Source organism: Engystomops pustulosus, chromosome 8, assembly GCF_040894005.1.
Source record: "Engystomops pustulosus chromosome 8, aEngPut4.maternal, whole genome shotgun sequence".
Taxonomy (NCBI): domain Eukaryota; kingdom Metazoa; phylum Chordata; class Amphibia; order Anura; family Leptodactylidae; genus Engystomops; species Engystomops pustulosus.
Genome location: NC_092418.1, coordinates 105,008,783 through 105,036,223, shown reverse-complemented (window position 1 = coordinate 105,036,223; position 27,441 = coordinate 105,008,783). Strand labels below are relative to the sequence as shown.

The following is a 27,441-nucleotide window of genomic DNA, read 5'->3' as shown; positions in this document are numbered from 1 at the left end:
ACTACACATAGTACACAGGACGCTGCACATAGTACACACTACACATAGTACACAGGACACTGCACATAGTACACAGGGCACAGCACATAGTACACAGGACATTCCACATAGTACACTGCACATAGTACACACTGCACATAGTACACACAGGACACTGCACATAGTACACACTACACATAGTACACACAGGACACTGCACATAGTACACAGGACACTGCACATAGTACACAGGACACTGCACATAGTACACACTGCACATAGTACACACAGGACACTGCACATAGTACACAGGACACTGCACATAGTACACACAGGACATTGCACACAGGACACTGCACATAGTACACACTGCACATAGTACACACAGGACACTGCACATAGTACACACTGCACATAGTACACAGGACATTGCACATAGTACACACTGCACATAGTACACAGGACACTGCACATAGTACACACTGCACATAGTACACAGGACACTGCACATAGTACACATAGGACACTGCACATAGTACACATAGGACACTGCACATAGTACACATAGGACACTGCACATAGTACACACTGCACATAGTACATAGTACACAGGACACTGCACATAGTACACACTACACATAGTACACAGGACACTGCACATAGTACACACCCTGCACATAGTACACAGGACACTGCACATAGTACACACCGCACATAGTACACACAGGACCTGAATCCTCGTTGGACAACGCGCGGCTGGATCGTGACTGGACCGGGTAAGTAAATGACCCCCTTAGTGCACACGACCCTGCACATGTCATGTAATATCTGCAGGTTATAGTAGCTCCTCCTCCTCCTTCTGTGTTTGAAGTTTTAATCATGTGAATAATTTCTGCACTGGGGGAACAGTTTCTGAATTGTGAGATTTTATTATTTCCCTGATTTTTTTTTATTTTTTATGTCTGAGAAATCACATGAGATTATAGATGGCGGCGGTGCAGCGGATCGGGGGTGGAGTCATTGCCTGGCCCCTCCCCCGCACGTCACCTGACATAAGGCACTGAGGTGTGCGGTCGCTGTGCAGAGCGTTACTCCTTACCTCTGCAGGTGAACACATACAGCGGATTTGCATGGAAACGATCAAATATAGTGCAATGATCGGCAGGCTTCCCCCCGTCCTGCAGGCTCTCATACACCTGCAGAGCATCAGACCCCGCGCAGCGCAGCACCGGCTGATTCCTATTGCATCTCCCCACCGTGCCGGTCACTACCTCCGCCTGCAGCACATACAGGCGCCCCGACTTCTCCGCCACATGGAAGCGCTGCAAGAGGTTCTGCAGGAGCTTCTTAAAGTAGATCCCCGAACTGTACCTGGATTCTGAGAGAGAGCGTAATACATGTTACATGTCATACAGGACACATGTTGTACATGTTACACGTCATACAAGACCCATTAGTCATATATGTGGGGGTAATTATATTCCCCATGAAACTTATAACTTTTATTTGTTTATTTTAAAATTTGTGGTTTAGTGATGACACTTATAAAGAAGGAAAAACATTAAAAGTCTACAAACAGGGACTCAGATCGGACAATATATTCATAGGGATGTTTTGTGAGCATGGGACCATAGTGCTGTTGCTATATAGAATATAGTGCGAAGTTATGTCCCCAAAGAAGATTGTACAGGGACACACCACTATGTGGATCTTTGGCAGAAGACCTTCTACCCCTTTTCCAAATGACGCACTAGTTAGCCATAATTGCCAGACGTATTGGTCAGATAAATGGGGCTTTTGTATCACTGAATATCACCAATGAATAGTATTTCTATTTATACAGTTGGTAATTGTTATACTGTTGCAAGTTAACTAATGCGTCAATGTATCCATGGATCGCACCCAACTAGTGCTCTTTCTATTTCACTATATTCTCCAGAGACATCTATCAGTCCAATTCACACTTTCATACTTTGGGTATTTGGATTCCCATGCCACTCACACAACCACAATCACACGTTTATTGCCATTATTTCTAACACTAGTAGTACGAATAGTAATTTAGAGTCCTCCTGCTGCTATCTAAAACCTAACAGAACACTAGAGCCCCCCGACATGTTTCACCACTGTGTGGCGTCCTCAGGGGTGCCGGGGCTAAGTGCACATCATACAGGGCACACATCACACATGTTACCCGTCATACAGGGCACACATCATACATGTTACCCGTCATACAGGGCACACATCACACATGTTACCCGTCATACAGGGCACACATCATACATCTTACACGTCATACATGTTACACGTCATACAGGGCACACATCATACATCTTACACGTCATACATGTTACACGTCATACAGGGCACACATCATACATGTTGCACGTCATACATGTTACACGTCATAGAGGGCACACATCATACATCTTACACGTCATACATGTTACACGTCATAGAGGGCACACATCATACATGTTGCACGTCATAGAGGAAGGAAATACATCATACATGTTACACATAACATACCTCTCACATGTGACCTCATGGGGGTATCTATCTACTGTTCTGTAGCATCTAGAAACTTGCTGCTGCTGTCATATAAAAGATAAGAATCTCACCCTGCAGATCTCATCATCCTTGTAGTTCTGTGTGTTAAAGCACTACAATATTCATTAGTATTAGACCATGAAGAGTTAAAGTGATAGCACCCTGCTGACATAGGGATGGGCTCCTGTACATTGCATCAAGCCTATATATATATATATACAAATACCATATATAGGGACACAGAACGTCCAACACTACAACACACACGGAGAGGCTGGTACCGAGAGGCTGGGACCGAGAGGCTGGGACCGAGAGGCTGGGACCGAGAGGCTGGGACCGAGAGGCTGGGACCGAGAGGCTGGGACCGAGAGGATGGGACCGAGAGGATGGGACCGAGAGGATGGGACCGAGAGGATGCGACAGCTAGACAGCTGGACGTCTCTCACAGCTAGAACTCCTATGCTCTCACAGACACATGGAAGAGACACGACAGGTGGATGAAGAGCTACAGGAAAAGATGGAAGCCTCCCGGCCATCACCAGAACTTATTCTCAATGAAACACTGACTGACACAGACACGTGACTGATAACCTGTGCAAGTTACTTGTATCCTGGATTCTGCATGACAGCAATAAAGGAGACTTTTTATAAGAATCACCCTGAGTCCTTCTGGTGTCCTGAGTGACGTATTTTGGGAATAATCACTTTGACACAATAAAGTATAGTTATCGGTAACGTTTAACTACATTTAAAAATACATAGAACAATAGCGATAATTTAACCTCATTTAACACTGAGGTTCAGACAATTGGGTCATTGAGAACTGAGTTAATATCTGCACATACCCTGTTCAGTAGCTCACAGAACTAGCAGCCTGTTGCGTTCTGAAAGATGAGACTTTAAGACGACACCAGAACCATGTGTCTAGAGCTATAGAACAGAAGATGGGGACGTCTGGAATGACTTTCCCCTGCAGCCTCTAAACTTGACTCATCTCAGGCAAATCTGACTGTTCTCTGCTCATTGTAACCTGACTTTGAGCAAATGGATAACATTTCACATAAAGGAAAGAACTCTAAGGACATTTCATCCCTAAACTGATGGGGGTGGTAGTGTAATGGGGTAAGACCTGGTGATCACTCCCTTTTCCAGAGAAAGTTATGTGGAAAGTGCAAAATAGGTCACAACTTGCCACATCTCATCCAATTTCCTTGAGAAGGTTTGGAAGTGGAGGGACCCCAGGGTCAGGGAGAGGGGTACACGTCCCTACGACAGGTTCTCCTCTATGGGAGCCCTCTGGGGCAATACCTGTGTGTCACCCGTCCCCCTCCCTGTAGCCAGGCCGCTCATTAGTTGGAGTCATGTGACTCTTCTGACCTGTGGGCGTGGCATAGATTCTGTGGAAGCCCCCCTTACAGATGTCCCTCCAGTAGGGTGCAGGGACCAGTTGATAGAGGTGCTGGGTGCTGGGCCGCCCCTCCCGCCGCTCCACCGCCTCCTTCTTGTGCTGAAAGACATTGGCCAGCCGCTGGTTCTGCACCTTCTCCATCTACAAAGGGAAGAACATGAAGAGGCGGTCCTATGTCAGGGGGGAGGGGCACAGGGGAGAAGTTACCTTCAGTAGTGTCAGACCCGCCTGTTGAAACTCCTTACGCCGATCCTCAAAATCCCGACTCCGCGGATCGACCTCTCTGGTCCATGACTCCTCAAAAGTCCAAGTGCTCGGGAGAGACCCCCCTAAACCTGAAGGAAAAAAATCAACCTTACAAGCCATGCCCCGCAGCAGCCCAGCATCTATAGTCTTACCCCGCAACAGCCCGGTATCTACAGCCGTACCCCGCAGCAGCCCCGCAGCAAGAGCCCTACTGCCAGCAAACCTGCACCTACAGCTGTGCCCCGCATCTATAGCCAAGCCCCACAGCATCCCGGCAGCTATCGCCGTGCCCAACAGCAGCCCCGCATGAGTATCTGTCCCCCACAGTGTGCCGGTACCAGTAGCTGTGCCCCGCAGTGTGCCGGTACCAGTAGCTGTGCCCTGCAGTGTGCCGGTACCAGTAGCTGTGCCCTGCAGTGTGCCGGTACCAGTAGCTGTGCCCCGCAGTGTGCCGGTACCAGTAGCTGTGCCCCGCAGTGTGCCGGTACCAGTGGCTGTGCCCCGCAGTGTGCCGGTACCAGTGGCTGTGCCCCGCAGTGTGCCGGTACCAGTGGCTGTGCCCCGCAGTGTGCCGGTACCAGTAGCTGTGCCCCGCAGTGTGCCGGTACCAGTAGCTGTGCCCCGCAGTGTGATGGTACCTGTAGCTGTGCCCCGCATTGTGATGGTACCTGTAGCTGTGCCCCGCAGTGTGCCGGTACCAGTAGCTGTGCCCCGCAGTGTGCCGGTACCAGTAGCTGTGCCCCGCAGTGTACCAGTACCAGTAGCTGTGCCCCGCAGTGTACCGGTACCAGTAGCTGTGCCCCGCAGTGTACCGGTACCAGTAGCTGTGCCCCGCAGTGTACCGGTACCAGTAGCTGTGCCCCGCAGTGTGCCGGTACCAGTAGCTGTGCCCCGCAGTGTGCCGGTACCTGTAGCTGTGCCCCGCAGTGTACCGGTACCAGTAGCTGTGCCCCGCAGTGTACCGGTACCAGTAGCTGTGCACCGGTACCAGTTACTGTGCCCCGCAGTGTACCGGTACCTGTAGCTGTGCCCCGCAGTGTACCGGTACCAGTAGCTGTGCCCCGCAGTGTGCCGGTACCAGTAGCTGTGCCCCGCAGTGTGCCGGTACCAGTAGCTCTGCCCCGCAGTGTACCGGTACCAGTAGCTCTGCCCCGCAGTGCACCGGTACCAGTAGCTGTGCCCCGCAGTGCACCGGTACCAGTAGCTGTGCCCCGCAGTGTACCGGTACCAGTAGCTGTGCCCCGCAGTGTGCCGGTACCAGTAGCTGTGCCCCGCAGTGTGCCGGTACCAGTAGCTGTGTCCCGCAGTGTACCGGTACCAGTAGCTGTGCCCCGCAGTGCACCGGTACCAGTTACTGTGCCCCGCAGTGTACCGGTACCAGTAGCCCGCAGTGCACCGGTACCAGTTACTGTGCCCCGCAGTGTACCGGTACCAGTAGCTGTGCCCCGCAGTGCACCGGTACCAGTTACTGTGCCCCGCAGTGTACCGGTACCTGTAGCTGTGCCCCGCAGTGTACCGGTACCTGTAGCTGTGCCCCGCAGTGTACCGGTACCTGTAGCTGTGCCCCGCAGTGTACCGGTACCTGTAGCTGTGCCCCGCAGTGTACCGGTACCTGTAGCTGTGCCCCGCAGTGTACCGGTACCTGTAGCTGTGCCCCGCAGTGTACCGGTACCTGTAGCTGTGCCCCGCAGTGTACCGGTACCTGTAGCTGTGCCCCGCAGTGTACCGGTACCTGTAGCTGTGCCCCGCAGTGTACCGGTACCTGTAGCTGTGCCCCGCAGTGTGCCGGTACCAGTAGTTGTGTAAATGATCTTTATTCTCATCACTTACAGATGCGGCGGATGGTGAAGGTGCGGTGCCCATCTTTGGCTGTGAGATTCTTCATGTCCACCATGTGCCAGGGGGTCCCTCTCAGGGTGACGTTGGTTTGGGTGGCGTGGGCACGCTCCAGCTCCCTGGCGGCTCCCACTGGGTATCTGTGACTTTCTGATTGGGTCTCATAGATCCAGATGACAGAGACCTCCAGCAGCTCCTCCTCCAGAGCCTCCGCCAGGTCCTGCTGGACCTCCAGGAGGAGGCGCTCCGCCTGTACAACCGCCCTCACCCTGTCTGGCAGAGGACCCCCGATCCTCAGGGTGGCCCCTGGACCGCTCAGCTCTTCCTCCACGTGGGCACAATCTGCAGCAGATGCCAAAGCTCCAAACTCTTTACTTCCAAAGAGCAGCAGCAGATTGTTGTGTATAAGGAAGGGCCCCGGAGAGGAGAGGAGACCCCACAGCCAGACCCCCGCCTCCGCCACATCCTCACTGCACCCTCCTGCAATATTCACACACATCTCACCAGCAGAGGGCGCCAGACCTGCAGAACAAAGAGAGGGTGTTACAGGCGGGACACCCCTATAATCCGAGCCCCCAACAGTGCAATACATAAGAGAGAGGAGGCTGGAGACCTCCATAATCTGACCCCCCAACACTGCAAGACAGAGGAGAGAGGAAATGCGAGACCCCCATAACCTGAGCCCCTCGACACTACAAGACAGGAGAAAAAGGAGACGGGAGACCCCTATAACCGGAGCCCCCAACACTGCAAGACATAAGAGAGAGGTGGCGTGAGACCCCCATACCCCAATCCCCCACACTACAAGACAGAGGAGGCGAGGGACCCCAATAACCCAACCCCCCACACTACAAGACAGAAGAGAGAGGACGGGGGAGACCCCATAACCGAGCCCTCCACACTACAAGACAGAGGAGGGGGGAGAGGGGAGACCCCATAACCGAGCCCTCCACACTACAAGACAGAGGAGGGGGGAGAGGGGAGACCCCATAACCGAGCCCTCCACACTACAAGACAGAGGAGGGGGGAGAGGGGAGACCCCATAACCAGACCCCCCCCCACACACACACACACACTATAAGACAGAGGAGGGGGGAGAGGGGAGACCCCATAACCGAGCCCTCCACACTACAAGACAGAGGAGGGGGGAGAGGGGAGACCCCATAACCGAGCCCTCCACACTACAAGACAGAGGAGGGGGGAGAGGGGAGACCCCATAACCGAGCCCTCCACACTACAAGACAGAGGAGGGGGGAGAGGGGAGACCCCATAACCGAGCCCTCCACACTACAAGACAGAGAAGGGGGGAGAGGGGAGACCCCCATAACCAGACCCCCCCCACACACACACACACTACAAGACAGAGGAGGGGGGAGAGGGGAGACCCCATAACCGAGCCCTCCACACTACAAGACAGAGGAGGGGGGAGAGGGGAGACCCCATAACCGAGCCCTCCACACTACAAGACAGAGGAGGGGGGAGAGGGGAGACCCCATAACCGAGCCCTCCACACTACAAGACAGAGGAGGGGGGAGAGGGGAGACCCCATAACCGAGCCCTCCACACTACAAGACAGAGGAGGGGGGAGAGGGGAGACCCCCATAACCAGACCCCCCCCCACACACACACACTATAAGACAGAGGAGGGGGGAGAGGGGAGACCCCATAACCGAGCCCTCCACACTACAAGACAGAGGAGGGGGGAGAGGGGAGACCCCATAACCAGACCCCCCCCCACACACACTATAAGACAGAGGAGAAAGGAGGCGGGAGTCCCCCATAACCGGAGCCCCCCACACTACAAGATATAAGATAAAGTAGGGGGGAGACCCCCATAACCCAACCCCCACACTACAAGACAGAGGAGAGAGGAGGCCCCCATACACCACAGACCCCCCGGCCTCACCTGTGCGGCTCGCGCTCCCCTCTATGTTCTGCTCTTTCCTGATCCCGGACGCTTTGAGCTTCGCCTGAAAAACCTTAAGCAAGGAAGAAAGATGAAAGTGACTCCCCAAACACTGAGAGCCCCCCTTACACCGCCCTGCCCCGGAATGCTGCATGATGGGATAACACACCCCTCACACCCTAAACTCATTTGCATTTTCCTTTTATCCAGATAGTTCTCTAAGTTTTAATAAATCCCAGAGACACGTCCTGAGGTCACAACTGCATAGCTTCTACTTATAACAGAGCACGCCCACTACACCCTACATGCACAGAGCACGCCCACTACACCCTACATACACAGAGCACGCCCACTACACCCTACATACACAGAGCACGCCCACTACACCCTACATACACAGTGCACGCCCACTACACCCTACATACACAGAGCACGCCCACTACACCCTACATGCACAGAGCACGCCCACTACACCCTACATGCACAGAGCACGCCCACTACACCCTACATGCACAGAGCACGCCCACTACACCACACATGTACAGAGCAGGCCCACTACACCACACATGCACAGAGCACGCCCACTACACCACACATGTACAGAGCACGCCCACTACACCACACATGCACAGAGCACGCCCACTACACCCTACATGTACAGAGCACGCCCACTACACCCTACATGCACAGAGCACGCCCACTACACCACACATGCACAGAGCACGCCCACTACACCCTACATGCACAGAGCACGCCCACTACACCCTACATGCACAGAGCACGCCCACTACACCCTACATGCACAGAGCACGCCCACTACACCCTACATGCACAGAGCACGCCCACTACACCCTACATACACAGAGCACGCCCACTACACCCTACATGCACAGAGCAGGCCCACCACACCCTACATACACAGAGCACGCCCACTACACCCTACATACACAGAGCACGCCCACTACACCCTACATACACAGAGCACGCCCACTACACCCTACATACACAGAGCACGCCCACTACACCCTACATACACAGAGCACGCCCACTACACCCTACATGCACAGAGCACGCCCACTACACCCTACATGCACAGAGAACGCCCACTACACCACACATGCACAGAGCACGCCCACTACACCCTACATGCACAGAGCACGCCCACTACACCCTACATACACAGAGCACGCCCACTACACCACACATGTACAGAGCAGGCCCACTACACCCTACATGCACAGAGCACGCCCACTACACCCTACATGTACAGAGCACGCCCACTACACCACACATGCACAGAGCACGCCCACTACACCACACATGTACAGAGCAGGCCCACTACACCACACATGCACAGAGCAGGCCCACCACACCCTACATACACAGAGCAGGCCCACCACACCCTACATACACAGAGCACGCCCACTACACCACACATGCACAGAGCAGGCCCACCACACCCTACATGCACAGAACATGCCCACCACACCCTACATACACAGAGCACGCCCACTACACCACACATGCACAGAGCACGCCCACTACACCCTACATGCACAGAGCAGGCCCACCACACCACACATACACAGAGCACGCCCACTACACCACACATGTACAGAGCAGGCCCACTACACCCTACATGCACAGAGCACGCCCACTACACCACACATGCACAGAGCAGGCCCACCACACCCTACATACACAGAGCACGCCCACTACACCCTACATACACAGAGCACGCCCACTACACCACACATGCACAGAGCAGGCCCACTACACCCTACATACACAGAGCACGCCCACTACACCACACATGCACAGAGCAGGCCCACCACACCCTACATGTACAGAGCACGCCCACTACACCCTACATGTACAGAGCACGCCCACTACACCACACATGCACAGAGCAGGCCCACCACACCCTACATACACAGAGCACGCCCACTACACCCTACATACACAGAGCACGCCCACCACACCACACATGCACAGAGCAGGCCCACCACACCCTACATACACAGAGCACGCCCACTACACCCTACATACACAGAGCACGCCCACTACACCACACATGCACAGAGCAGGCCCACCACACCCTACATGTACAGAGCACGCCCACTACACCCTACATACACAGAGCACGCCCACTACACCACACATGCACAGAGCAGGCCCACCACACCCTACATACACAGAGCAGGCCCACCACACCACACATGCACAGAGCAGGCCCACCACACCCTACATACACAGAGCAGGCCCACCACACCCTACATACACAGAGCACGCCCACTACACCCTACATACACAGAGCACGCCCACTACACCACACATGCACAGAGCAGGCCCACCACACCCTACATACACAGAGCAGGCCCACCACACCACACATGCACAGAGCAGGCCCACCACACCCTACATATGCAGAGCATGCCCACCATGCCCAACAAGCACAGAGGATGCCAACATGCCCCACATGAGAAGAACATGCCCACCACTCCCCACATGCACAGAGCATGCTTCCCCCGGGACACATGCGCGGAGCATGCACACAAAAGCCCACAAGACCTGACATGTACAATGCACCCCATTATGACATACAAGTCCTCCATAACATTTTATGCTGCAGTAACAAATACCTGCAGCGTCTCCCTGTCCTGTGGATGGATTATTAAATACACGTCCATCTTGCATTTGTTTCCTCTGGCGAATTCCAGAACCTCCTGCACCATGATATCGGCTGTCATCTGCTTCGGCAAACCAATATTACCGGTCCCCAGAGCCGGGAATGAGATGGAGGGAGCCCCGTAACGATGAGCCATGGTCAGACACTCCCGGGTCACCTCCCGTAGAGTCTGAAACATCAGAAATGTAGAGAACAGGGGCGGAACTACAGGAATAGCAGCTGCTATGGGGCCCGCAGCTTCAAGGGGCCCACAACATCTGACCTGACACACTAGAGAATGGAGGATGTACATTATATACATCTATGTGTCCTACAAAACAGGAAAAATGTGCAACAAAAGGAGCGAATTACAGCTTAGCCGGGCGCATATATTACTGCAGCAGCACAATCCTGCAGCATGAACAAAAACACTCCATGAGCAGCGCAGGGGGCGCCAGAACACATGTGCTAGAGGTGTGTATATAAAACTGGTACTGTATGTGTATTAGGCTACATTCAGATGAACGTGTGCCTGCCGTACCGTAGCACGGTGTGCATGGGGGAGGAGGAGGAAGGGCTGCTCACCCCCGCCCCTCTCCATAGAGATACATGGCCCTGTATTACGGGGAAAGATAAGACAAGTCCTATGTTTTCCCAGGGTACGGAACGGTACGATGCTGCATGTGTGCTGCACCATACCGCTGCTGTACTGCTCTGTGTGCCGAATGCTGGCATTCGGGGGGGTGGGGGGCGTATATAAGACATATATGTGGTGGATGTCCCCCAACGGCCATGTGAATGTAGCCTTAATAAGCTCCCCTTAGTGGTGGTGTATAATCTGTATGTAGTGATCTCCCCCTAGTGGTGGTGTATAATCTGTATGTAGTGATCTCCCCCTAGTGGTGGTGTATAATCTGTATGTAGTGATCTCCCCCTAGTGGTGGTGTATAATCTGTATGTAGTGAGCTCCCCCTAGTGGTGGTGTATAATCTGTATGTAGTGAGCTCCCCCTAGTGGTGGTGTATAATCTGTATGTAGTGATCTCCCCCTAGTGGTGGTGTATAATCTGTATGTAGTGATCTCCACCTAGTGGTGGTGTATAATATGTATGTAGTGAGCTCCCCCTAGTGGTGGTGTATAATCTGTATGTAGTGAGCTCCCCCTAGTGGTGGTGTATAATCTGTATGTAGTGATCTCCCCCTAGTGGTGGTGTATAATCTGTATGTAGTGAGCTCCCCCTAGTGGTGGTGTATAATCTGTATGTAGTGATCTCCCCCTAGTGGTGGTGTATAAGCTGTATGTAGTGAGCTCCCCCTAGTGGTGGTGTGTATTCTGTATGTAGTGATCTGCCCCTAGTGGTGTTGTATAATCTGCATGTAGTGATCTCCTCCTAGTGGTGGTGTATAATCTGTATGTAGTGAGCTCCCCCTAGTGGTGGTGTATAATCTGTATGTAGTGAGCTCCTCCTAGTGGCGGTGTATAATCTGTATGTAGTGATCTCCTCCTAGTGGCGGTGTATAATGTGTATGTAATGAGCTCCCCCTAGTGGTGGTGTATAATCTATATGTAGTGATCTCCCCCTAGTGGTGGTGTATAATCTATATGTAGTGATCTCCCCCTAGTGGTGGTGTATAATCTGTACGTAGTGATCTCCCCCTAGTGGTGGTGTATAATCTGTATGTAGTGATCTCCCCCTAGTGGTGGTGTATAATCTGTATGTAGTGAGCTCCCCCTAGTGGTGGTGTATAATCTGTATGTAGTGAGCTCCCCCTAGTGGTGGTGTGTAATCTGTATGTAGTGATCTCCCCCTAGTGGTGGTGTATAATCTGTATGTAGTGAGCTCCTCCTAGTGGTGGTGTATAATCTGTATGTAGTGAGCTCCCCCTAGTGGTGGTGTATAATCTGTATGTAGTGATCTCCCCCTAGTGGTGGTGTATAATCTGTATGTAGTGATCTCCTCCTAGTGGTGGTGTATAATCTGTATGTAGTGAGCTCCCCCTAGTGGTGGTGTATAATCTGTATGTAGTGAGCTCCTCCTAGTGGTGGTGTATAATCTGTATGTAGTGAGCTCCCCCCAGTGGTGGTGTATAATCTGTATGTAGTGAGCTCCCCCTAGTGGTGGTGTATAATGTGTATGTAGTGATCTCCTCCTAGTGGTGGTGTATAATCTGTATGTAATGAGCTCCCCCTAGTGGTGGTGTATAATCTATATGTAGTGATCTCCCCCTAGTGGTGGTGTATAATCTGTATGTAGTGAACGCCCCCTAGTGGTGGTGTATAATCTGCATGTAGTGAGCCCCCCTAGTGGTGGTGTATAATCTGTATGCAGTGAGCTCCGCCTAGTGGTGGTGTATAATCTGTATGTAGTGAGCCCCCCTATTGGTGGTGTATAATCTGCATGTAGTGAGCCCCCCTAGTGATGGTGTATAATCTGTATGCAGTGAGCTCCCCATAGTGGTGGTGTATAATCTGTATGTAGTGACCTCCCCCTAGTGGTGGTGTATAATCTGTATGTAGTGATCTCCTCCTAGTGGTGGTGTATAATCTGTATGTAGTGATCTCCCCCTAGTGGTGGTGTATAATCTGTATGTAGTGACCTCCCCCTAGTGGTGGTGTATAATCTGTATGTAGTGACCTCCCCCTAGTGGTGGTGTATAATCTGTATGTAGTGATCTCCCCCTAGTGGTGGTGTATAATCTGTATGTAGTGATCTCCCCCTAGCGATGGTGTATAATCTGTATGTAGTGAGCTCCTCCGAGTGGTGGTGTATAATCTGCATGTAGTGATCTCCCGCTAGTGGTGGTGTATAATCTGTATGTAGTGATCTCCCCCTAGTGGTGGTGTATAATCTGTATGTAGTGACCTCTCCCTAGTGGTGGTGTATAATCTGTATGTAGTGAGCTCCTCCTAGTGGTGGTGTATAATCTGTATGTAGTGATCTCCCCCTAGTGGTGATGTATAATCTGTAGGTAGTGATCTCCCCAGTGGTGGTGTATAATCTGTATGTAGTGACCTCTCCCTAGTGGTGGTGTATAATCTGTATGTAGTGACCTCTCCCTAGTGGTGGTGTATAATCTGTATGTAGTGATCTCCCCCTAGTGGTGGTGTATAATCTGTATGCAGTGATCGCTCCCTAGTGGTGGTGTATAATCTGTATGTAGTGAGCTCCCCCTAGTGGTGGTGTATAATCTGTATGTAGTGAGCTCCTCCTAGTGGTGGTGTATAATCTGTATGTAGTGATCTCCCCCTAGTGGTGGTGTATAATCTGTCAGTAGTGAGCTCCCCCTAGTGGTGGTGTATAATCTGTATGTAGTGATCCCCCCCTAGTGGTGGTGTATAATCTATATGTAGTGAGCTCCCCCTAGTGGTGGTGTATAATGTGTATGTAGTGATCTCCCCCTAGTGGTGGTGTATAATCTGTATGCAGTGATCTCTCCCTAGTGGTGGTGTATAATCTGTATGTAGTGAGCTCCCCCTAGTGGTGGTGTATAATCTGTATGTAGTGAGCTCCTCCTAGTGGTGGTGTATAATCTGTATGTAGTGATCTCCCCCTAGTGGTGGTGTATAATCTGTATGTAGTGATCTCCCCCTAGTGGTGGTGTATAATCTGTCAGTAGTGAGCTCCCCCTAGTGGTGGTGTATAATCTGTATGTAGTGAGCTCCCCCTAGAGGTGGTGTATAATCTGTATGTAGTGAGCTCCCCCTAGTGGTGGTGTATAATCTGTATGTGGTGATCTCCTCCTAGTGGTGGTGTATAATCTGTATGTAGTGAGCTCCCCCTAGTGGTGGTGTATAATGTGTATGTAGTGAGCGCCCCCTAGTGGTGGTGTATAATCTGTATGTAGTGAGCTCCCTCTAGTGGTGGTGTATAATCTGTATGTAGTGATCTCCCCCTAGTGGTGGTGTATAATCTGTATGTAGTGAGCTCCCCCTAGTGGTGGTGTAGAATCTGTATGTAGTAAGCGCCCCCTAGTGGTGGTGTATAATCTGTATGTAGTGATCTCCTCCTAGTGGTGGTGTATAATCTGTATGTAGTGAGCGCCCCCTAGTGGTGGTGTATAATCTGTATGTAGTGAGCCCCCCTAGTGGTGGTGTATAATCTGTATGCAGTGAGCTCCGCCTAGTGGTGGTGTATAATCTGTATGTAGTGAGCCCCCCTAGTGGTGGTGTATAATCTGCATCTTGTGAGCCCCCCTAGTGGTGGTGTATAATCTGTATGCAGTGAGCTCCCCATAGTGGTGGTGTATAATCTGTATGTAGTGACCTCCCCCTAGTGGTGGTGTATAATCTGTATATAGTGATCTCCCTCTAGTGGTGGTGTATAATCTGTATGTAGTGATCTCCTCCTAGTGGTGGTGTATAATCTGTATGTAGTGAGCTCCCCCTAGTGGTGGTGTATAATCTGTATGTAGTGATCTCCACCTAGTGGTGGTGTATAATCTGTATGTAGTGAACTCCCCCTAGTGGTGGTGTATAATCTGTATGTAGTGATCTCCTCCTAGCGGTGATGTATAATCGGTATGTAGTGATCTCCCCCTAGTGGTCGTGTATAATCTGTATGTAGTGAGCTCACCCTAGTGGTGGTGTATAATCTGTATGTAGTGAGCTCCCCCTAGTGGTGGTGTATAATCTGTATGGAGTGAGCTCCCCCTAGTGGTGGTGTATAGTCTGTATGTAGTGATCTCCCGCTAGTGGTGGTGTATAATCTGTATGTAGTGAGCTCCTCCTAGTGTTGGTGTATAATCTGTATGTAGTGATCTCCTCCTAGTGGTGGTGTATAATCTGTATGTAGTGAGCTCCTCCTAGTGGTGGTGTATAATCTGTATGTAGTGATCCCCCCCTAGTGGTGGTGTATAATCTGTATGTAGTGAGCTCCCCCTAGTGGTGGTGTATAATCTGTATGTAGTGATCTCCCCCTAGTGGTGGTGTATAATCTGTATGTAGTGATCTCCTCCTAGTGGTGCTGTATAATCTGTATGTAGTGATCTCCTCCTAGTGGTGGTGTATAATCTGTATGTAGTGATCCCCCCCTAGTGGTGGTGTATAATCTATATGTAGTGAGCTCCCCCTAGTGGTGGTGTATAATGTGTATGTAGTGATCTCCCCCTAGTGGTGGTGTATAATCTGTATGTAGTGATCTCCTCCTAGTGGTGGTGTATAATCTGTATGTAGTGAGCTCCCCCTAGTGGTGGTGTATAATCTGTATGTATTGAGCTCCTCCTAGTGGTCGTGTATAATCTGTATGTAGTGATCTCCTCCTAGTGGTGGTGTATAATCTGTATGTAGTGATCTCCCCCTAGTGGTGGTGTATAATCTGTATGTAGTGATCTCCTCCTAGTGGTGCTGTATAATCTGTATGTAGTGAGCTCCCCCTAGTGGTGGTGTATAATCTGTATGTAGTGATCTCCCCCTAGTGGTGGTGTATATTCTGTATGTAGTGATCTCCCCCTAGTGGTGGTGTATATTCTGTATGTAGTGATCTCCCCCTAGTGGTGGTGTATAATCTGTATGTAGTGATCTCCTCCTAGTGGTGGTGTATAATCTGTATGTAGTGATCCCCCCCTAGTGGTGGTGTATATTCTGTATGTAGTGATCTCCCCCTAGTGGTGGTGTATAATCTGTATGTAGTGAGCTCCCCCTAGTGGTGGTGTATAATCTGTATGTAGTGATCTCCTCCTAGTGGTGCTGTATAATCTGTATGTAGTGAGCTCCCCCTAGTGGTGGTGTATAATCTGTATGTAGTGATCTCCCCCTAGTGGTGGTGTATAATCTGTATGTAGTGAGCTCCCCCTAGTGGTGGTGTATAATGTGTATGTAGTGATCTCCCCCTAGTGGTGGTGTATAATCTGTATGTAGTGAGCTCCCCCTAGTGGTGATGTATAATCTGGATGTAGTGATCTCCTCCTAGTGGTGGTGTATAATCTGTATGTAGTGAGCTCCCCCTAGTGGTGATGTATAATCTGTATGTAGTGAGCTCCCCCTAGTGGTGGTGTATAATCTGTATGTAGTGATCTCCCCCTAGTGGTGGTGTATAATCTGTATGTAGTGAGCTCCCCCTAGTGGTGGTGTATAATCTGTATGTAGTGATCTCCCCCTAGTGGTGGTGTATAATCTGTATGAAGTGATCTCCCCCTAGTGGTGGTGTATAATCTGTATGTAGTGATCTCCCCCTAGTGGTGGTGTATAATCTGTATGTAGTGAGCTCCTCCTAGTGGTGGTGTATAATCTGTATGTAGTGATCTCCCCCTAGTGGTGGTGTATAATCTGTATGTAGTGATCTTCCCCTAGTGGTGGTTTATAATCTGTATGTAGTGATCTCCCCCTAGTGGTGGTGTATAATCTGTATGTAGTGATCTCCCCCTAGTGGTGGTGTATAATCTGTATGTAGTGATCTTCCCCTAGTGGTGGTGTATAATCTGTATGTAGTGATCTCCCCCTAGTGGTGGTGTATAATCTGTATGTAGTGAGCTCCCCCTAGTGGTGGTGTATAATCTGTATGTATTGAGCTCCTCCTAGTGGTCGTGTATAATCTGTATGTAGTGAGCTCCCCCTAGTGGTGGTGTATAATCTTTATGTAGTGAGCTCCCCCTAGTGGTGGTGTATAATCTGTATGTAGTGAGCTCCCCCTAGTGGTGGTGTATAATCTTTATGTAGTGAGCTCCTCCTAGTGGTGGTGTATAATCTGTATGTAGTGATCTCCTCCTAGTGGTGATGTATAATCTGTATGTAGTGAGCTCCCCCTAGTGGTGGTGTATAATCTGTATGTAGTGATCTTCCCCTAGTGGTGGTGTATAATCTGTATGTAGTGATCTCCCCCTAGTGGTGGTGTATAATCTGTATGTAGTGATCTCCCCCTAGTGGTGGTGTATAATCTGTATGTATTGAGCTCCTCCTAGTGGTCGTGTATAATCTGTATGTAGTGAGCTCCCCCTAGTGGTGGTGTATAATCTTTATGTAGTGAGCTCCCCCTAGTGGTGGTGTATAATCTGTATGTAGTGATCTCCCCCTAGTGGTGGTGTATAATCTGTATGTAGTGATCTTCCCCTAGTGGTGGTGTATAATCTGTATGTAGTGATCTCCCCCTAGTGGTGGTGTATAATGTGTATGTAGTGAGCTCCCCCTAGTGGTGGTGTATAATCTGTATGTAGTGAGCTCCCCCTAGTGGTGGTGTATAATCTGTATGTAGTGAGCTCCCCCTAGTGGTGGTGTATAATGTGTATGTAGTGAGCCCCCCTAGTGGTGGTGTATAATGTGTATGTAGTGAGCTCCCCCTAGTGGTGCTGTATAATCTGTATGTAGTGAGCTCCCCCTAGTGGTGGTGTATAATCTGTATGTAGTGATCTCCCCCTAGTGGTGGTGTATAATCTGTATGTAGTGAGCTCCCCCTAGTGGTGATGTATAATCTGTATGTAGTGATCTCCCCCTAGTGGTGGTGTATAATCTGTATGTATTGAGCTCCTCCTAGTGGTCGTGTATAATCTGTATGTAGTGAGCTCCCCCTAGTGGTGGTGTATAATCTGTATGTAGTGAGCTCCCCCTAGTGGTGGTGTATAATCTTTATGTAGTGAGCTCCCCCTAGTGGTGGTGTATAATCTGTTATGGAGACCCTGTGCTGGCAGTGATAAGGATGTTGTGCAGTGCTGGAGCCCCACCCTTTCGGCCTCTCTCCCGGTGCATAGGATGACGTGATAGACGTGTCGGCAGGGCAGGTTGTAGCCTCTGGTGGGGATCATCTTGCTGCTGCTGTACAGACTCTTCTCCCAGACTTCTTTCTGCAGCCTGTTCCCGGCTTTCTGGTAAATGGCGGCTGATATGGCTCCACAAGTGAGGTCCAACTTTGCAGGGATTGAATTCACAATTACCTCAGTCTGGGGAGAGAAGAGGGTGATGGGTGAACTGCAGCAATGCATCTCCTCCGGTATGTCCACCCCCCGGTATCTCCCCCCCCCCCAGGTGTCTCCTCCTGTATCTCCCCCCGGTATCTCCCCCCTCCCCCAGGTGTCTCCTCCTGTATCTCCCCCCGGTATCTCCCCCCCCCAGGTGTCTCCTCCTGTATCTCCCCCCGGTATCTCCCCCCTCCCCCAGGTGTCTCCTCCTGTATCTCCCCCCGGTATCTCCCCCCCCCAGGTGTCTCCTCCTGTATCTCCCCCAGGTGTCTCCTCCTGTATCTCCCCCCGGTATCTCCCCCCCCCCAGGTGTCTCCTCCTGTATCTCCCCCAGGTGTCTCCTCCTGTATCTCCCCCCCCCCCCAGGTGTCTCCTCCTGTATCTCCCCCCGGTATCTCCCCCCCCCAGGTGTCTCCTCCTGTATCTCCCCCAGGTGTCTCCTCCTGTATCTCCCCCCGGTATCTCCCCCCCCCCCCCAGGTGTCTCCTCCTGTATCTCCCCCCCCCAGGTGTCTCCTCCTGTATCTCCCCCCGGTATCTCCCCCCCCCCCAGGTGTCTCCTCCTGTATCTCCCCCCGGTATCTCCCCCCCCCCAGGTGTCTCCTCCTGTATCTCCCCCCGGTATTTCCCCCCCAGGTGTCTCCTCCTGTATCTCCTCCTGTATCCCCCCGGTGTCTCCCCCTGCATCTCCCCCCGGTATCCCCCCCAGTGTCTCCCCCTGGTATCTCCTCCTGTATCTCCCCCCGGTATCCCCCCCAGTGTCTCCCCCTGGTGTCTCCCCCTGCATCTCCCCCCGGTATCTCCTCCTGTATGTCCACCCCCCTCCCCCTCCCGGTGTTTCCTCCTGTATCTCCCCCCGGTATCCCCCCCAGTGTCTCCCCCTGGTGTCTCCCCCTGCATCTCCCCCCGGTATCTCCTCCTGTATGTCCACCCCCCTCCCCCTCCCGGTGTTTCCTCCTGTATCTCCCCCCGGTATCTCCCCCCCCCCCCCAGGTGTCTCCTCCTGTATCTCCCCCCGGTATCCCCCCTCATGCACACACCTGTATGGTCTTTTCTGTTCTGTATATATATATACGGTGGGCTGGCAGATAATGGATGACTGACTATTGGCTGCTGACAGAATGGACCTGCACGTATGGCCCTTCCCCTCAGTGTCTTCTTCTGTGCCCCCCATACCCCCTTGGTATCTCCTGCGTCTCTATGAGGATAATTTCCATCCTCTGGAGACTTTTACACCCCATACATTTCACATCTAATCCACAGCAGATTTTCCATTTCAGAGAAGTCTGCTGGAATCCAACCGTGTGCAGGACCTTATAGTAAGACCCGGCCTTCACGTGGTAACTTCTATGTGCATCCCCTGGTGGCCGAGCCATAGATCTGCAGGAAGATCATCAGGTGCAGTTTTCCATGCAGCTCCTGGCTCTGCAGCAGATGATCACTCCTCCAAGGCCACCCCCATGGTCTGCAGGACACGACACCTACCTTCTCATCCTCAATCTTTCCAGTCCTAAGGTGAAGGTTCAGGCCATCGATGGACAGGAAGGTTTCTGAAGATGCTTCCTGATGGCCACCCTTAGCTTTTGCTGAGTAGGAGGTGGAGGCTGCACCACTCGTCATCTCATTGCTCCCTAGTATCCGCTCACAAGCCGCCCTCATGGCTTGCACGGTTTTGTCGTCGTGGTTCACCAGGCGGATCTCCTTCAGATGACCTTTGCCGGCCCCATGGCAGAAGGTTACGATGGTGCTCACTATGATATTGGCGCAGTGGTCAAGAGGAAAGCCGAATATGCCGGAGCTGACCGCTGGGATGGCCACTGAGCGCAGGTGAGACTTGCCTATGACATAGTCCAGCACGTTCTTGATGGCTTCCTGCAGCTGAGCGGCACATTTCTCTGACGCGCCTGGGGACCACCGGGGTCCCACCACATGGACAATGTATTTGCTGGGGAGGTTCCCGGCCCTGGTCACTGCGATGTCGGCCACCCCCAGTTCTCCATTACTGCTGATCCAGTCTACACTGTCCTGAACGATCTGTTGGCCTCCAGCCTCCACCAGGGCCAGCGCCAGACCCCCGCAATGATCCAGTTTCTCGTTAGCGGCGTTCACCACCACGTCGGTGTCCTGCCTGGTGAGGTCATCCTTCCACACACTGATCAGGACCCCTGGGGGGACATGCTTCTCATAGACCTTCCCTGGGGCAGAGGCCGGAGCAATCCTGGGCCCGGTCACCTCAGCCGTGCACCGGAACCGCCGGATGAAGAGGTCGTTCAGGTCACTCTTACAGCTGACCAGGACCGGGAAGACTTCTTCTGGGACCGGAACCTTCCTGACAAGATCCATCACCTACCAAACACAGAGAGACAAAGAGTCTAAGAGGTGCCCACCACAGAACATATACAGGGGGGCTGTATACGGGGGGCTGTGTATAGTGAGACGTGTATGTATATACAGGGGGGCTGTGTATAGTGACACATGTATGTATATACAGGGGGGCTGTGTATAGTGAGACGTGTATGTATATACAGGGGGGCTGTATATAGTGAGACGTGTATGTATATACAGGGAGATGCTGTATACAGGGTGGGGGGCTGTGTATAGTGACACATGTATGTATATACAGGGAGATGCTGTATACAGGGTGGGGGGCTGTGTATAGTGACACATGTATGTATATACAGGGAGATGCTGTATACAGGGGGACTGTGTATAGTGACACGTGTATGTATATACAGGGAGATGCTGTATACAGGGGGGGCTGTGTATAGTGAGATGTGTATGTATATACAGGGAGATGCTGTATACAGGGGGACTGTGTATAGTGACACGTGTATGTATATACAGGGAGATGCTGTATACAGGGGGGCTGTGTATAGTGACACGTGTATGTATATACAGGGAGATGCTGTATACAGGGGGACTGTGTATAGTGACACGTGTATATATATATACAGGGAGATGCTGTATACAGGGGGGGCTGTGTATAGTGAGATGTGTATGTATATACAGGGAGATGCTGTATACAGGGGGACTGTGTATAGTGACACGTGTATGTATATACAGGGAGATGCTGTATACAGGGGGGGCTGTGTATAGTGAGATTTGTATGTATATACAGGGAGATGCTGTATACAGGGGGACTGTGTATAGTGACACGTGTATGTATATACAGGGAGATGCTGTATACAGGGGGGGCTGTGTATAGTGAGATGTGTATGTATATACAGGGAGATGCTGTATACAGGGGGACTGTGTATAGTGACACGTGTATGTATATACAGGGAGATGCTGTATACAGGGGGGGCTGTGTATAGTGAGATGTGTATGTATATACAGGGAGATGCTGTATACAGGGGGGCTGTGTATAGTGACACATGTATGTATATACAGGGGGGCTGTATACAGGGGGGCTGTGTATAGTGACACATGTATGTATATACAGGGAGATGCTGTATACAGGGGGGCTGTGTATAGTGAGACGTGTATGTAGATACAGGGAGATGCTGTATACAGGGGGGCTGTGTATAGTGACACATGTATGTATATACAGGGGGGATGTATACAAGGTGGGGGCTGTGTATAGTGACACATGTATGTATATACAGGGAGATGCTGTATACAGGGTGGGGGGCTGTGTATAGTGACACATGTATGTATATACAGGGAGATGCTGTATACAGGGGGGCTGTATACAGGGGGGGCTGTGTATAGTGACACGTGTATGTATATACAGGGAGATGCTGTATACAGGGTGGGGGGCTGTGTATAGTGACACATGTATGTATATACAGGGAGATGCTGTATACAGGGGGGGCTGTGTATAGTGACACATGTATGTATATACAGAGGGGCTGTATACAGGGGGGCTGTGTATAGTGACACATGTATGTATATACAGGGAGATGCTGTATACAGGGTGGGGGGCTGTGTATAGTGAGAAGTGTATGTATATACAGGGAGATGCTGTATACAGGGTGGGGGGCTGTGTATAGTGACACATGTATGTATATACAGGGAGATGCTGTATACAGGGGGGCTGTGTATAGTGACACATGTATGTATATACAGGGGGGCTGTATACAGGGGGACTGTGTATAGTGACACGTGTATGTATATACAGGGAGATGCTGTATACAGGGGGGGCTGTGTATAGTGAGATGTGTATGTATATACAGGGAGATGCTGTATACAGGGGGACTGTGTATAGTGACACGTGTATGTATATACAGGGAGATGCTGTATACAGGGGGGGCTGTGTATAGTGAGATGTGTATGTATATACAGGGAGATGCTGTATACAGGGGGGGCTGTGTATAGTGACACATGTATGTATATACAGGGAGATGCTGTATACAGGGGGGCTGTGTATAGTGAGATGTGTATGTATATACAGGGAGATGCTGTATACAGGGGGGCTGTGTATAGTGACACATGTATGTATATACAGGGGGGCTATATACAGGGGGGCTGTGTATAGGGACACATGTATGTATATACAGGGAGATGCTGTATACAGGGTGGGGGGCTGTGTATAGTGACACATGTATGTATATACAGGGAGATGCTGTATACAGGGTGGGGGGCTGTGTATAGTGAGACATGTATGTATATACAGGGATATGCTGTATACAGGGGGGCTGTGTATAGTGACACGTGTATGTATATACAGGGATATGCTGTATACAGGGGGGCTGTGTATAGTAAGATGTGTATGTATATACAGGGAGATGCTGTATACAGGGTGGGGGGCTGTGTATAGGGACACATGTATGTATATACAGGGAGATGCTGTATACAGGGTGGGGGGGCTGTGTATAGGGACACATGTATGTATATACAGGGAGATGCTGTATATGGGGTCGGGGGCTGTGTATAGTGAGACGTGTATGTATATACAGGGGGGCTGTGTATAGTGAGATGTGTATGTATATACAGGAAGATGCTGTATACAGGGTGGGGGGCTTTGTATAGTGAGAAGTGTATGTATATACAGGGAGATGCTGTATACAGTGGGGGGCTGTGTATAGGGACACATGTATGTATATACAGGGGGGTTGTATACAGGGGGGCTGTGTATAGTGACACATGTATGTATATACAGGGAGATGCTGTATACAGGGTGGGGGCTGTGTATAGTGAGACGTGTATGTATATACAGGGAGATGCTGTATACAGGGTGGGGGGCTGTGTATAGTGAGAAGTGTATGTATATACAGGGAGATGCGGTATACAGGGGGGCTGTGTATAGTGACACATGTATATATATACAGGGAGATGCTGTATACAGGGTGGGGGGCTGTGTATAGTGACACGTGTATGTATATACAGGGAGATCCTGTATACAGGGGGGGCTGTGTATAGTGACACATGTATGTATATACAGGGGGGCTGTATACAGGGGGGCTGTGTATAGTGAGATGTGTATGTATATACAGGGAGATGCTGTATACAGGGGGGGCTGTGTATAGTGACACATGTATGTATATACAGAGGGGCTGTATACAGGGGGGCTGTGTATAGTGACACGTGTATGTATATACAGGGAGATGCTGTATACAGGGTGGGGGGCTGTGTATAGTGAGACGTGTATGTATATACAGGGAGATGCTGTATACAGGGGGGCTGTGTATAGTGACACATGTATATATATATACAGGGAGATGCTGTATACAGGGTGGGGGGCTGTGTATAGTGAGACGTGTATGTATATACAGGGAGATGCTGTATACAGGGTGGGGGCTGTGTATAGTGAGATGTGTATGTATATACAGGAAGATGCTGTATACAGGGTGGGGGGCTTTGTATAGTGAGAAGTGTATGTATATACAGGGAGATGCTGTATACAGTGGGGGGCTGTGTATAGGGACACATGTATGTATATACAGGGGGGTTGTATACAGGGGGGCTGTGTATAGTGACACGTGTATGTATATACAGGGAGATGCTGTATACAGGGTGGGGGCTGTGTATAGTGAGACGTGTATGTATATACAGGGAGATGCTGTATACAGGGTGGGGGGCTGTGTATAGTGAGAAGTGTATGTATATACAGGGAGATGCGGTATACAGGGGGGCTGTGTATAGTGACACATGTATATATATACAGGGAGATGCTGTATACAGGGTGGGGGGCTGTGTATAGTGACACGTGTATGTATATACAGGGAGATCCTGTATACAGGGGGGGCTGTGTATAGTGACACATGTATGTATATACAGGGGGGCTGTATACAGGGGGGCTGTGTATAGTGAGATGTGTATGTATATACAGGGAGATGCTGTATACAGGGGGGGCTGTGTATAGTGACACATGTATGTATATACAGGGGGGCTGTATACAGGGGGGCTGTGTATAGTGAGATGTGTATGTATATACAGGGAGATGCTGTATACAGGGGGGCTGTGTATAGTGACACGTGTATGTATATACAGGGAGATGCTGTATACAGGGTGGGGGGCTGTGTATAGTGAGACGTGTATGTATATACAGGGAGATGCTGTATACAGGGGGGCTGTGTATAGTGACACATGTATATATATATACAGGGAGATGCTGTATACAGGGTGGGGGGCTGTGTATAGTGAGACGTGTATGTATATACAGGGAGATGCTGTATACAGGGTGGGGGGCTGTGTATAGTGAGACGTGTATGTATATACAGGGAGATGCTGTATACAGTGGGGGGCTGTGTATAGGGACACATGTATGTATATAAAGGGAGATGCTGTATAAAGGGGGGGTTGTGTATAGGGACACATGTATGTATATACAGGGAGATGCTGTATACGGGGTGGGGGGCTGTGTATAGTGACACATGTATGTATATACAGGGGGGCTGTGTATAGTGAGACATGTATGTATATACAGGGAGATGCTGTATACAGGGGGGCTGTGTATAGTGACACATGTATGTATATACAGGGAGATGCTGTATACAGGGGGGCTGTGTATAGTGACACATGTATGTATATACAGGGAGATGCTGTATACAAGGTGGGGGGCTGTGTATAGGGACACATGTATGTATATACAGGGAGATGCTGTATACAGGGTGGGGGGCTGTGTATAGTGACACATGTATGTATATACAGGGAGATGCTGTATACAAGGGGCTGTGTATAGGGACACATGTATGTATATACAGGGGGGCTGTGTATAGGGACACATGTATGTATATACAGGAGGGCTGTGTATAGTGACACATGTATGTATACACAGGAAGATGCTGTATTCAGGGGGGGCTGTGTATAGTGACACATGTATGTATATACAGGGAGATGCTGTATACAGGGTGGGGGGCTGTGCATAGTGACAAATGTATGTATATACAGGGAAATGCTGTATACAGGGTGGGGGGCTGTGTATAGTGAGACGTGTATGTATATACAGGGAGATGCTGTATACAGGGTGGGGGGCTGTGTATAGTGACACATGTATGTATATACAGGGAGATGCTGTATACAAGGTGGGGGGCTGTGTATAGTGACACATGTATGTATATACAGGGAGATGCTGTATACAGGGTGGGGGGCTGTGTATAGTGACAGATGTATGTATATACAGGGAGATGCTGTATACAGGGGGGCTGCGTATAGTGAGACATGTATGTATATACAGGGGGGCTGTGTATAGTGAGATGTGTATGTACATACAGGGGGGCTGTGTATAGGGGACACATGTATGTATATACAGGGAGATGCTGTATACAGGTGGGGGCTGTGTGTGTATGTATAGGGAAAGATGAAGGCTATACGTAGGGGGTCATGTGACCTTTACAGAGCGGGGCAGATAAATGTATTATAATTCTGCCTCCACTTTTTGCTCTTCTGTGGAGGTAATCGTCCCTCTCTCCCTGTTCCCATCTTGTTGGGGGTAGTTGTCCCACTCACCCCCTCTGTACCCCTCCTCTTGGGGGCAGTTGTCCCTCTCTCCCTGTTCCCCTCCTCTTGGGGGTGGTTGTCCTTCTCTCCCTGTTCCCCTCCTCTTGGGGGTAGTTGTCCCTCTCTGCCTGTACCCCTCCTCTTGGGGGTAGTTGTCCCTCTCTCCCTGTACCCCTCCTCTTGGGGGTAGTTGTCCCTCTCTCCCTGTACCCCTTCTCTTGGGGGTAGTTGTCCTTCTCTCCCTGTTCCCCTCCTCTTGGGGGTAGTTGTCCTTCTCTCCCTGTTCCCCTCCTCTTGGGGGTAGTTGTCCCTCTCTCCCTGTTCCCCTCCTCTTGGGGGTAGTTGTCCCTCTCTGCCTGTACCCCTCCTCTTGGGGGTAGTTGTCCCTCTCTCCCTGTACCCCTCCTCTTGGGGGTAGTTGTCCCTCTCTCCCTGTACCCCTCCTCTTGGGGATAGTTGTCCTTCTCTCCCTGTTCCCCTCCTCTTGGGGGTAGTTGTCCCTCTCTCCCTGTACCCCTCCTCTTGGGGGTGGTTGTCCTTCTCTCCCTGTTCCCCTCCTCTTGGGGGTAGTTGTCCCTCTCTCCCTGTACCCCTCCTCTTGGGGGTAGTTGTCCCTCTCTCCCTGTTCCCCTCCTCTTGGGGGTAGTTGTCCCTCTCTCCCACACTTCGGCTCTTACCGGTCACAGCTCCGGATCTTTCTGCAGATACTCGGGTGTCCTCGGCATGCGGGTCTCTTGTGTTCCAGGTGTGCCGGGTCACGGGGTGTCGGGTGACAGCGGTGTGGGGTGTCCGGGTGTGTCGGGTCACGGGGGGCACGTAGTAGTTTCTGTTCCTCGTTCGCTCCTCCTTTTCTTGAAAATAGTGAAAGTGAAAGTGGAAACAAAGGAGAAAGACGCCCGAACACCCGGAGGAGGAGACGCCCGAACACCCGGAGGAGGAGACGCTTGAAGATGGCGGGGGCACAGAGCCGACAGCCCGGGGAGCAGCCACGAGATACTGGGGCACAGGGGGGGACACAATATACTGGGGCACAGGGGGGGACACAATATACTGGGGCACAGGGGGGGACACAATATACTGGG

At 51.0% G+C, this 27,441-nt stretch overlaps 1 protein-coding gene across 2 annotated transcripts; it reads right to left on the bottom strand.

Moving 5' to 3' along the window:
• Positions 1-888: 888 nt before the first annotated feature.
• Positions 889-27,395, bottom strand: PARP9 (poly(ADP-ribose) polymerase family member 9). Of its 2 annotated transcripts, XM_072122153.1 has the most exons (9): positions 27,037-27,394; positions 19,964-20,824; positions 18,246-18,461; positions 10,568-10,783; positions 7,926-7,998; positions 6,014-6,541; positions 4,145-4,272; positions 3,907-4,078; positions 889-1,357 (listed from the first exon to the last, which is right to left on the bottom strand). In XM_072122153.1, exons 2-9 carry the CDS (start codon positions 20,819-20,821, stop codon positions 1,068-1,070), a joined length of 2,481 nt encoding a protein of 826 aa, XP_071978254.1. In that variant the 5' UTR covers positions 20,822-20,824; positions 27,037-27,394; the 3' UTR covers positions 889-1,067. The 2 variants fall into 2 exon arrangements, with proteins under 2 accessions (XP_071978254.1, XP_071978256.1); XM_072122155.1 differs by lacking the exon at positions 3,907-4,078 and having other exon boundaries at positions 1,094-1,357; positions 27,037-27,395.
• Positions 27,396-27,441: the final 46 nt, after the last annotated feature.